Source organism: Pan troglodytes, chromosome 11 (assembly GCF_028858775.2).
Source record: "Pan troglodytes isolate AG18354 chromosome 11, NHGRI_mPanTro3-v2.0_pri, whole genome shotgun sequence".
Classification (NCBI taxonomy): domain Eukaryota; kingdom Metazoa; phylum Chordata; class Mammalia; order Primates; family Hominidae; genus Pan; species Pan troglodytes.
In genome coordinates this window covers 96,116,915-96,130,256 of record NC_072409.2, presented here as the reverse complement: position 1 = coordinate 96,130,256, position 13,342 = coordinate 96,116,915, and the positions used below count along the sequence as shown (strand labels likewise).

At 39.8% G+C, this 13,342-nt stretch overlaps 1 protein-coding gene across 4 annotated transcripts in view; it reads right to left on the bottom strand.

Moving 5' to 3' along the window:
- Window positions 1-11,622, bottom strand: part of SLC24A2 (solute carrier family 24 member 2) — a 276,593-nt gene extending 264,971 nt beyond the window's left edge. For 2 of the 4 annotated variants that reach the window (XM_016960672.4, XM_054658741.2), the window contains exons 1-2: window positions 11,116-11,622; window positions 8,525-9,607 (exon numbers count right to left, since the gene is read on the bottom strand). In XM_016960672.4, coding sequence (XP_016816161.1) covers window positions 8,525-9,454 — 930 coding nt within the window. In that variant the 5' untranslated portion in view covers window positions 9,455-9,607; window positions 11,116-11,622. The remainder of the gene's footprint in view (window positions 1-8,524; window positions 9,608-11,115) is intronic. The other 2 variants (XM_009456372.4, XM_009456373.4) reach the window with 1 other exon arrangement.
- Window positions 11,623-13,342: the final 1,720 nt, after the last annotated feature.

The window sequence follows — 13,342 nt, the reverse complement described above, 5'->3', positions numbered from 1 at the left end:
CCAGAAATTCTGCTTCTACGAAATCAGAAATTCATGTGTAAAGCTATTTGTTGTAGTATTTTTTATAAGGTTAAATATTGCAATAAATGGCAACATGAAAATGGCTTTCTATATTATGATAATACTAAACATTAAATAGCATTTTAGGAAAACATTTAATGATGGGGAAAAGGCTCCATAATAGGCCAAAAATTTGTAAAAACCTTAAAATTGTATATATTCAAATGGTAAATATAAAATTTTGTATGTCCAATATGTTCCTATTTAAATACATAGGTGTGTATATATATCTCTATGTACATATGCATGTGTATATGTATGTGTATATGAGAAGTTCAGAAGAATGCTATGCGCAAAAATGTGCATAGTCATCTTTGGATGGTGCAATGAGAGAATATAAACTGTTCAAAATTTTCTTTTTTATATTTTGATGTGTTTTTAATACTCTTGTACAATGAATACATAATTTTGGTATCTGATAAATATATTATTTAAAAGGCAAACCTAAAATTTAAAGTGGCCTCATATAACTTCATGTTAGAATTGCTCCTCAGATTTGAATGACTAAAACTTGCTGTTTCTAGGATTTATTATTTTGATGAGAAACTTTACTATGATGGTCAGGCTGTATTAAACATTGAGAGAATGCCATTAAAATTTCATAACAGTGTCACTTGTTGTATGCATTATCTTTTGAGAAATCTATAGTCTGAAATTTCTGGCAATAGAATAACAAACCCTTCTTAATATATTACTCCCTAAAATGTTGGAATATTACACTTTAAATATATTTTTCAAATATCTAACTATTTTATTTAGTGAGGAATAAGGGATTCTTAGAACCTAGAACACTGACCAAATACAAGTCCAGAAATGTCTGTATTGCTTTGCCTTCAAGGTATTTGCCATTCCTTAGCAGCCTAAAGACTAGGTTTTTAGAAGTACAAACATGAGGCCTGATAGCGGGAAGGGAGTTCAGAGAACTTCTCTATCTGTAAGCTGAGACTCCTGAAGGGTTGACACTTTCAGTAAGCAAATAAGAAAAAAAAAAATCTACCTCGCAAAGGGAGATGGTAGGATGTGTCTATTTGAGTCTTGCTTTTTAGTGCTGCTGAAAGTTGAAGATGGGGAAGAAAGATGAATCTCCCTTAAGAATTTTTAAGCACAGGCTCGCTCATATGGGTTTGCAGTCTGAATTTACACTACCTGGGTAGTAAAAAAGTCAAACATGTAGCTTAGAATGGCCCCAGTTGGTAGTACTCCCAGACCTTTGACAGGAGAGCAATCCTCTCTGGAGGAATGTACTTAAAACCCAGGCCTCAATGGAGTTCCACAGGTAAAGTCCCAAGAAACATATGCTCAAAGTTTAAAAAAATTTCATGGTTAAGAATCAATAAAACAACAAAACTAGACCCACAAAGATATTGCCACAAAATTTATCAACAATGAAATATAAAATAAATATACTTAACATGTTTAGAGGAATAAAAGAGGCATTAAAAGTATGATGAAATTAGAAACAATGAAAAGCTACCTAATAGATTTGAAAAAGAGCCACATAAGACTTGTAGAAATGAATAATATAACTAAAATTAGAAAGTCAATAGATGAGCTTTAGAGCAGATTAGACTAAATTAAAGAGAAAATGAGACGCTAGAAGGTAGATATAAAGAAATGACAAGAATGAGGATCACAGATAGAAAACCACGAACAGTGAAAACACGTGGAAGGTAAGATAGTACAAGATACGTCTAACTGGAATTCTAGAAGACAGACTATAGGAAGATTGGGGTAGAGGCAAAATTGTTGGGAGGCACTAATACTCCAAATCAGGAAGCCTAATGAGTCACAAATAGAGGATACCTAAATGAGAAAATCACACCTGACATATCTTAAGGAAAATGCCAAACACTCAAAGCAAAAACCTTAAAAGTAGTAAAGGAAAAAAGATAAATTTCTTATAAAGGAGCAATGTTTACATGGATGGTAGTCTTTCAACAGCAAAAACGGAATTGAGAGACAGTGGAATATTATTATCGAAGTTGGACGAGAAAATAATTTTCTACTCACTATTTTGTCCTATATTTCAAGAACAAAAGTGAAATACAACTCTAAGTAAATAAAAATCAGGTGTTTACTATTAACAGATTAAGAAACATCATGAATGTACATCAGGAGTAGAGGGAAAAAACTGTAGATAAAAGGTTTGGTATACAAGAAGGAATGAGGAGGGGAAAAACCAGTACATATGTGGATAAATCTAAAAATATTGATGGTAAAATGACAATGTCTAATTTATGAGGCTTAAAAAATGAAAGTTATACCTCAATAAAGCTGTTTACAAAACATCAAGGTAGGCGGGCGCGGTGGCTTACGCCTGTAATCCGAGCATTTTGGGAGGCCGAGGTGGGAGGATCATGAGGTCAGGAGATGGAGACCACCCTGGCTAACATGGTGAAACCCCGTCTTTAGTAAAAAAAAAAAAAAAGTACAGAAAAATTAGCTGGATGTCGTGGCGGGCGCCTGTAGTGCCCCTACTTGGGAGGCTGAGGCAGGAGAATGACGTGAACCCGGGAGGTGGAGCTTGCAAGTGAGCCGAGATCGCGCCACTGCACTCCAGCCACGGCGACAGAGCTAGACTCCGTCTCAAAACAAAAATCAAAAACCAAAAACAAACAAACGAACAAAAAACACATCAAGGTAGAGCTTAAATTCTAGACTTCGAATTATATACAATGGGTGAAGTGGTGACTGAGTAATTTTCTAAGGTACTTAGGTTGTTTAGCTGGAGCGTAAACATCTTAATTAACTTTATAGTATGTTAAGTTAAATACACAGGTTAAAATTTCTTTTTCTTTTTCTTTTTTTTTTTTGAGATGGAGTCTCACTCTGTCGCCCAGGCTGCAGTGCAGTGGCACGATCTTGGCTCACTGCAATCTCTGAAGCCCGGGTTCAAGCAATTCTTCTGCCTCAGCCTCCTGAGTAGCTGGGATTACAGGCGCCTGCCACTGCGCCCAGCTAATTTTTGTATCTTTAGTAGAGACGGGGTTTCACCATCTTGGCCAGGCTGGTTTTGAACTCCTGACCTTGTGATCCACCTGCCTCGGCCTCCCAAAGTGCTGGGATTACAGGTGTGAGCCACCGCGCCCGGCCACACAGGTTAAAATTTCTAAGGCAAGCATCAAGATAATAGAAATAGAGTGTAGGCTCACGCCTGTAATCCCAGCACTTGGGAGCTGAGGCAGGTGGATCACGAGGTCAGGAGATTGACACCACGGTGAAACCCCGTCTCTTCTAAAAATACAAAAAATTAGCCGGGCGCGGTGGCGGGCACCTGTAGTCTCGGCTACTCAGGAGGCTGAGGCAGGAGAATGGCGTGAACCCGGGAGACGGAGCCTGCAGTGAGCCGAGATCGCGCCACTGCACTCCAGCCTGGGCGACAAAGCGAGACTCCGTCTCAAAAAAAAAAAAAAAAAAAAAAGAGTGTATACATTCCAAACTATTAAAGGGAAAAAGAGAGTTAGAAAAAAAATTCAAAAAAAGGCAAGAAAAAATTCTAAAAAGAAACAGAAAGGCCAAAATAAATAGAAAGTATACAATAACATGATGAAAAAGAATCCAAATGTTACAGTAATCATAGTCAATATAAACAAAGTAAACTTTCCGGTTAAAAGATAATGCTTGTGAAACTGAATTAAATAAAGTGCATGCATATTCTGGTTACTAGAGACTTACCTAAAACAAAAGAAGGTTGAAAATAAAAGGATGGAAAAACTAAACTTGCCAAAACCACACTCTGGATGCACTTGTGTCCCCAGTAGCCAGAGAATAGCTTAACATACGATCCCATTCTTTGCTAAAGTTAAGATACAAATTATCTAGTTCTAACAAAAAAGAGGGGAAGGGGACAAAAGGAGGGAAGAGGAGAGGAAAAGAAGGACAAAGAGAGGAATAGATGAAGTAGGGGAAGGTGGAAGGGAGAGATATGGTGACTCCAGTTCTCTAGGATTCACAAAGTTTAGGTCATCTGTTGCCAGGGGAAACCAGAATAGCAAGGGAAATGGCCAAGGGCAATTTGAACTGTGTGTATCAAAATCCACTGGGCCCTTCTGGGTCTCTCAAAATGCCTAGTTCACTCTCTGAATCACAAGCAGTAACTGACGGGTTTACTTTTAGGATAAGTAGAGGGAAACAAAATAAGGAAAATATCACCATGCTGTATCCCTAGATAAACACACTACTTTCACAGTCAGTTAAGAATTTTAATGCCTAAGTTTTTTTCTTTTAAGAAAGACAGAGAATTAGTTTCCAAATCTATCAAGTAATACATCTTTTTATTTAATATAAGGACCATCTTACCTACTTTGAAGTTTGTATATTAATTTTACTAATTAATAAATTCTGTGTTTTAAGCAAAGTTGAGGCAACACATGTATACTTATACAATTATTTATGGTTTAGTACTTTACAAGAACTACTTCACTTTATGAAGAATATTTATAATAATTTTGTTTTAATCCTGATTTTCCAAAGAACATTAATCACAATTTGAATTGCTAAAACCCTTTACAGCTTTTCAGAAACACACAAACTGAATAAAGCAAAGCACACCTAAATTACTAAGTAGTCTGGCCCTCCAACTATCCAGCTTTAAGCATCTTTATTTAGATTGTGCCCTTCATTAGAACCAGGCCAACTTGCTGTCAGATTACAGTGCCAAGTCTAAGACGAAGTTAAATACCGTGGACAGCTGCTTTCTAGGCCAATGACAGCCTAGCACCATAACAGATCAACGGCCCCCAGCAGCCAGGCTAGGAGCATAGCAAAATGAGCCGAATGATCTGAAACTTAACTGCTTCACATCCTGCAGGATTCAAACTTATTCCTAACCAGCTATACAGACATTTTAAGAAGAGAGCCCCAAACATCTATAAATAAAAATACCCCAAAAGCAAAAGTCTCTGCTTAGAATGGATATTGCTAAGTCCCAGCCAATGAGCTACTCACTTTAAGCAAAATTCCAAATAATAAAATTTCAGGACGAAATAAAGACATTTTGAAGTTTCCTTGGAGTTAATGTTTGACCCATTTATATTCACTGTATGTGAACTAGAGCTTATGAATATTATAATACAGCAAATATTATATAACCCTAAGGGGTATGACGGACTGCTTAACTCAAGGATTCACTGGAGCAAGTTCAGTCTTCAAGGAATGTTTTATAACTCTTGAATCTAAAATAATTTATTCCAACTCATTTTTCACTTAAGAATGAAACATAAAAGGAAGGCATTAACATTCATTGAAAACAACCCACATTTTCCAAGGATCATGCTAGATGCTTAACATTCATTTCTTCATTTAATAATTTTACCAATCTTATGAAGTAGGTATCATTATTCTCATTTTCCAGTTAGGAAACTGAGGCTCAGAGAGTTAAAATGACTTCTCTAAAATCACTGGGCTTATTACACAACCAGGCTAAAAACTCTTTCCTTTTTGAGTTAAAGCCCCAGGGTCTCTTCACTATGTCATGATGGTATATAACTTTTTAAAAAGGGTAGTAGCATCACTAAAAGAAATAACAATAATAAAAACAAGAACCACACACAAGGTAGAGAAATTTAAATGAGATGAGAAACTGTTGCTTTCACTATGAAAAATAATGCCAGTTCACGTTTTTCCATGCTTCACAGTTACCCTATGATGTACACCATCAACAATGGAACCAAATTAAGATTTTCTATTTGTCTATGAAGCAAGTAGTTTCAAGGATATTCACTGCCTAGAGCCCAGCAGAGTTGACTTTTTTGCAAGAACCATTTGATGATTTGTATAAGAATATCTAAAATGTGATTCCTCTAACTTCCCAAACTCCTATGTCCCATAATTTTGCAAACAGGACAATGAAGTGACTTTGCATGAAAACATGCTTAGTATTTTGCTTCCTAAATTCTTGTACAGCACATTCCTCTCTAGGAAGACTCCACTGAAGGCCGCATTTGGCTTAAAGTCTTTTTTTCCTAGATGTTTTGGTGATGTCAGAAGCATTAATTTCTGTAAGAAAGGTAAGCTACACAGTCAGAATTCAACTCTGCAGCCAGGTGACTAGATGACCACACTCCAGGATTCATCCCCATTTCGGGATGAATCAAATTACATTAAAATCACATTCAGAGACGTGATTATGTTCAGTGCCTGGGGGGCAAACCTCCCTAAGTTTCTGCAATCAGGCATATGATAAAGGCTGTAATTACAGAAAAAATTCCAGCAATAATTCAAAAGTGAAATTGGCAAGTGATATTTCCTAAAGGAAATCACACATCCTTATGCACGTTCCACTTAAAAACGTGTGACTGTGCTCTGGCATTTTTTTGAGAAGTACAAAATAAGACATAGCTTTGTTTAGAAAAAAATCTCTACTTCCATTAGTTAACCAATGTCAAAAGAAACATTAACGACTAACTGGAATAAATTAAAGCTATTTGGTGCTAAATAGAAAACAATACAATGAACACATTTTGGGGGGAAATCAGAAACAGAAATAGTTATGAATATAACCTGCTTTCTTTTTTAATCAAGTAAATCTAGAATTCCCAAATTTTAGAACACACAATATTAAGTATAGCACAAAATTATGGATGCAAATAACAAGGGTTAAGGGATGACAACCTGAATTTCTGACCTTAAAATAATCATAAAAATGACATAACAGTCACCTAATTGAGTAGGTAAAGATCATTCCAGGGCTACTTTAATGAATGGTTTATAATTGACTAAATACAGTCTATAAACCTATATTTGGAAAGCTATTTCTAAAACGCATGAAAGCATCTTCCACTCCACTAAACCATCTTCCACCCCACTAAAATCAGAATACAAAATCCTTCCGCAATCCTACATACACCATTGGATTGCTCTGCAGATTCATTTTTCATAAATGTTGCCAATATAACATTCAGCCAAGTCTCTAAGTTAATGAAGTTCCACTAGGGTGTAAGAAAACAAGAAAGTACTGAGTTCTCAAAGAGACTTTTCAGCACTGATGCACCCAAGACATTTATAAGACATCGAATCATTTCCTTGCCTCTAAAAAATAAGCATTTCCTTGACAATCGTTCAGTACTTTAATTGGAATAAACACAAGACTATCAATGTAAACCACCCAAATGGACTCGAGGAGAGCACTTGAGGGATCACCTTTTTGGCTGCTAAGTTAGAGTAGGGGAGAACTTCCAATGATGGTCCTATTTTATGCCCTGAAGGAGATGTACTCAGTTGTCACATCTGAATGCTTGTTTGCCGTATATTTTGCTAAATGATTTTTTGGTTTTACTATAGTTTCTAACAAACAAGCATACGAGAGAAATGTTAGAAAATATGTAGTACAAGTAGAAATATTACTAGTGTTTTATCCTGCACTTTGCTTCCATTTCATGGCTGCAATGAAAAGGATGGTCATCAAACTTGGCTATAAAAGAATTATGTAAATTTAACTATATTAATATCATTTTTCTTTTCTTTTTGAACAAAATCTTTCACCCCCTGCTCAAATATCTGTTTTTTGCATATATGAGAATTTTCCCAGATGCTGGCATGAAAAGTCTATGTAGGTATTTTGGCTTTCTGTTTAAAATCACATTCAGAGATGACATTCCACTGCTAGGATATAAATCAGAACTCCATTACAATACCACATACGATTGTATTGATGCCATTTGTCCACTATTTAAAAAAATAATTTACGTGTTTGCAGGAATTACTTCTAAGCTCTTTACCAATCTGCTTTCCACTCACCTAAGTGGTAGGATGGCCACGATTGTTATTAAAACTCCCTCAAATTCTACTCTAAAAATAGTTGAAGTCATGTTTATTATGGTGTGCAAAGTGGGTCATTGTGATGCAGAGGCAGATGGCAGGGCTGGCCAATGATTCTCTTTACAATGGATGCTGATCAGTTCCTGGTCAAGTGACCTAAGACATGATTGTGTCAATCAAGAAAAACAGCCATGACAACAATAATGACAAGCCCTGCTGGGCTAGGCTGCTGACTGGAAGGTACAGCTATGGTGACACAAACTTTCTTCCTCAGACATCTCTAAAGAGATGGTTCTTTCTTGGTAATTGCCATGTGTTCATTTAAAAAGAAAAGGCCTTGCAACTTTCTAGGCACATACACACTTTCCTATGAAAATTAAATTGTTCACAAAATCATTATGCCCACTTTCAGAAAATAAGAGACAAATAACTGCTGAATCGGCTTTGGGAGGCTTATGTAACCTATATTTACAAGTGTTTTACTCTGAAGCAAGTAGCTGAGGAACTTAGTAAACATCTGCAAGAATACCCCAAAATTATTTTTTCCACTGCTATGTTAGTCTAGCTATCACAGAACTGCAGAATCAATCTGCTATCCACAAGAGCCCCAAACACCATCACATCAAAAGAATTGCAGATCTCAAAAACATAATAATTCAGAACCGTAGTCAAGAAAAGCATTAAATAAAAATCCACCACCACCAACCTTTGCTTGGGCTTCTGGTGCTGTCACCTTGACGACCTTATTGCGGTTTATCATTTGCTTCACCCATTTTTCTACTTGGACGTTGAATTTCATGAAAACCACATAGCAAAAATAAGCTGTTAAGAGAAGCAAGCTTTCCCACCACATGATGACATTATCCAGGAAAAATATGATCAGCATGATCAAGTCAACAATGTAGAAAGACACATCTCGAAAGAGCGGCCACCATGTCAGGTTTAAGATTTCTCTAGAAAACAGAGCACACATGCCAATAACAAAGAGGATGTTGAATACTGCTGAACCTACAATTGTGCCTATGCCAACGTTGCTGTGAGCGATAAATACCCCTATGAGAGATGTGAAAAGTTCTGGGGCTGACCCTCCTGCAGCCATGAAGGTGGCTCCAGCCACATCATCAGAGATGCCCAGTTTTTCAGTGATGACAGTCAAAGAAGGAACAAAGAACTCATCACAGACAATGGCTAAGGCTATGAACATGTAGATCATTCCAATGACATGCAGAATGATCGCACCTTTTCTTCTCTCCTCAAGGGAAAAGATGTCTTTTGGGTAGTCTCCTTGGGCGTGATCTGTACTATTCTCAGACTCGCCTTCCTTAGAAAGAGGTGGCTGTGGAGTATAATCCAGAATCTTGTCATTTAAATCTAAGAGAGTTCTCTGATGGTAACCCTGTGCTACCCTAGGGCCACTTACAACACTGGCCTCTCCTGTGCTCTGTGTATCTGTCTCAGAAAAGGCACTGATAGAAAATGAGACAGTGCTAATGGCTACCAGACCCATGAAAAGGCCTAAGACTCGAATTAACTTCAGTTTTTTCTTGACATTATAATGTCTTCTGCAGCCAGACAGTGACTCATCCAAACACCATTTCTCTAGGGAAGTGATGGTGGTGCTTTGTTGCAGATCCATCCTGGGTCTTCTGGTGGATATGGTGATCTTCCAACTTTAGACTCAACCAGATGGTTCTTTCATACTTTTCCTTACTTTATAGTTAACGATGCTGGTGGGGCACTTTCACAATCAGGGATTCTTATGCTTCACAGGAAACTTTCATCATTTATGCTTAAATAAAAATAAAAACGAGAATAAGTAAATCATAAAATCACGTCTTTTTAATAAAGATCTTTGCAGATATGATAAAGTCCTGTCCTGCAGCTGTGCGATCTTGGGTAAGTTACTTAACTTCTCTGTGCCTCAGTTTCCTCATTTAAAATGGGGACAATTACAGTACCTACCACCCAGGATTGTTTTCAAGATGAGTAAAAACATATGTAGCACTTAGTATGGGATGTGGCACTTATGAAGATGTATAAACCCAAATAAATATTTTGGTAAATCCAATGTTAGGTGCAGAGAAGGCAGATGTAAGAATAAAAATTTTACAGGTGAAAATCTATCAGATTATCTCACCTTAAATCATGTAATAACCTTCCAGTGCTATAAAGGTACCTAGACTTCTTTCAGAACTGTCTAGGTACTTGGCAACTAACAATTATTCATTGTTTTCTTTTGGTCCAATTACATAATTCTCAGTTGTAGGCAACTTTTTCTGATTTAACCTATCATTTGGAAAGTGAGTGTTTCTTTAATTTAGTGATCTTTTTTCTGCACACATAATGATATCAGATCTTATTTTTCATAAAAAGTCTCTCCTTTATCAGATGCGGGAAAGTAGTCCTTTACAAATTTAAGTTTACAAAAAAAATTCTGGTGACATGCACAAGCTGCCTTCCCTAAACATCTAGACATTGTTTTCAGCTAAATATTTTTTTTAAAAAAACAACCTTTAGTCATATTTAAAATAGGCAGCTTAGTAAGTCAAACAACTCCCAATGCAGTGAAATAACAAGTAGGCTATTTCGAGAGACCACATGTGTATTTCATAAACAATACGCAAGTTGTAGCAATACCTCTGTCCACAAAATCTGCCCAAAATAGCCCCACCACTGACTTTAAATAGGTTAGATATCCAAAGCAGAGTTTTCTTTCGCTATCCCACGGAGGAGATGGATAAAATAGCCAGACTTGACAGCTGATATTCTGAAGAGTTCTCTTTTTCGTTTTTCTTTAAAAAGACTATTCTTTTCCATATCAACGATTTCATTTTGGAGGCAGTCGCTGAGATAATCTCAGGTGTAAAATAAGCTAATTAAACACACGCCACTTAAATACTGAGATTAGCTGGAGCTCAGGTTTTCAGAGCAAAGCAAGAGCACAAATCAACCCCGCTGAGTTGCTGCTACTCCTGAGATAACCCGACCCCATCACGGAGATTCCCAGCTGGCTGCGAACGTCAACGCTTAGCAGGAACGATTAAGCGATTCACAGCACTCAGGGGATTGTGTAAATGCCCGGCCCGGGCGACCAGCAGGGACAGATTCAACTCCCCGGGCGCAAAGTCATCTCCAGCCCGATCCTCGCTCCCCCTGAAAACCCACCGCTGGTCTCCCCGGGAGCTGCCTCCGTAGGAGAATGCTCGCCCCCCGCCGCGCCCCAGCTTTGCCTTGCGTGGTCCCAAACTTTCCCTGGTGGATTAATAGGAAAATAAATCTAAAGGACAGACGCCCCACCTGTGAGCTTGGAGCTGGGTTGCATTTGGTGAGGCGCTTGGCCCGCATCCCCCTGAGTCGTTTGTAGGTGGCTGGGGAATGGAAGCGCCCCTCTGCGCGTCTCCCCCGACGGCAGGCCCTGCCCCACGCCCCCCATCCCAAGCCAAAAGCAAGGGTAGGAGAGGCGGGGGCTCCAAATCCACGCCCCGGAGCACAGAGAGTTGGCTAACTCCTAGCGGGGCCTGGGGCGCCCACATCCACGGCAGAGCCACCTGTGAGCCTGCAGAGCAGCAACGGGATGCGCGCAACCGGGATGCGGGGACGACCACCACAGCGGCTACAGCGGCAGGCGGGGCGCAGCCGCCCGCACTTACCAGGATAAGATGGGAGGACGCGCACACGGCGGGGCCCCCGAGCGCGGCCCGCCTCTCCAGTCCGCCGGCCCTCCGCCTACCCGCTCTGAGGCCCGGGCTCTGGCTCGCACTGGCTGCCGCTCTCGCCAGCCGGGCTGGGTTCGGGAGGAGACTGAGCCGCTGTGAGCCCGGCGCTCCGAGTCTGGCGCTGCCCGGCCCCCGCCGGCCCCTCCCTCTGGGCTGTGCGCTGTGCGCTGGGAGCGGGGCCGCAGCGCGCTCAGCTCCCGAGTCCTTTGCTCCACGCCTCCTGGGCGCAGAGGCGACGCTGGCAGCCGTCTCTTAGGAGATTTCTCCGCAGTGTGGACGGGGGTCAGGATTTGCAGGCGAGCAAGGGCGGAGAGGAGAAATCGTACAGGTCGGTGACGCGCCTAATTCACAAAGCCTGAAAGTGCTGTCAACTTTGGGGTCATCTTATGCTGGGCACCGCCTCTCCAATTATCTGCAAAAAGTGATAGCAGTCGCGCTTTTCTTTAGGAGGCGATATGATGTGTAATGGTGGAAAAGACGTTCAGTGAAAAGGCACGGAGGCCTGCAGGACAGGCTGTTGGGGTCCAGGGTTTCTTGAGTGTTGGATTTGGATGCTTGGGACACTGCAGGGGCTTCAGTCTTGCAGGGTGACCTTTCATTTCATGGGTGATGAAAGTGAGACCCAAAACCCCGTGTCATTTTGAATCACTGACAGGCTTCGGCTTTTGGCCTCGAGATTTCCAGCCCAGTGCTCCTTCCTGTCCTATCTGGAAAGCAAGATCCCCTTGACCACAAGAAATAGAATCAGGCTTGTTGGGGATGAGAGACTAGAATCTGGGCCAAAGAATGGAAGACGGTGGTAAGACAAATTGGTAGTGAGGGAACCCCTTTTACCCAACCCTGTGACCACCAGCAAAGCTGCCAAGAGGTACCCAACTCGTGAAGCTCTGAAAGCTTTTCGCACATTTTCCCCTCTCCTTACCCTCCATCCTTCTGTTCTCTCCCCTATCCAAGAGGGTTTCTTCATGCCCTCCTTACGATGGGGGTAATGGGTATATCCTGAGAGCTCATGACCTCTGACTTAGAGTACAGCTCTGTAGTCAGACCTCTGTGCCCACTCATCAATAAGTAAAGGGAAGCCTAGGGAACTTAGAAATATTTTTCTTCCCCCCACCCCCCAATCAAAGCCAGGCATTCAAGACTCAACTTTTTTTTTTTTTCTTTCTCCTTTCGAGACTGAATCTTGCTATGTTGCCCAAGCTTGTCTTGAATTCCTGGGCTCTAGCCATCCTCCAGCCTCAGACTCCCAAGTGCTTGCAGACTATAGGGGCCTGACTGAATTTTTTTATCTTTAACTTTTAATTTAGAAAATTTCAAACATATACAAATGTAAGAAAGTATTATAATGAATCTCCATGGGGCCATAACCAGCTTGAACAATTATGAACTCATGGACAGTCATATTTCATCTATAACCCTTTTTCCTATGTCATCATTTTGAAGCAAATCCCAGAGCATCATATCATTTTATCTGTAAATATTTTCAGAAAGCAAGAAAACTATCAACTACCACTAGGGTTGTGTCAAGAAGGGGACAATTCACATAGGCTGTCACTGACCAAAGACGGGCTAATTTGAGCATCAAAAAAAAAAAAAAAAAGATAATCGCAATTGTTTAAAACACATCAAACATGATTATATCTATTAATTGATAATATTTTAAAAACAACTGAACAGATTGATTGCTTGATGGTTCAGAGGGAACCAGCTCATAATTTTCAAAACTGTTTTAGGAAAAGGAAAACAATTGTGCATTTATTTTGCCTTTTCTATACAAATTGGACCTCTGGGTAACCAATTAGGCTTTA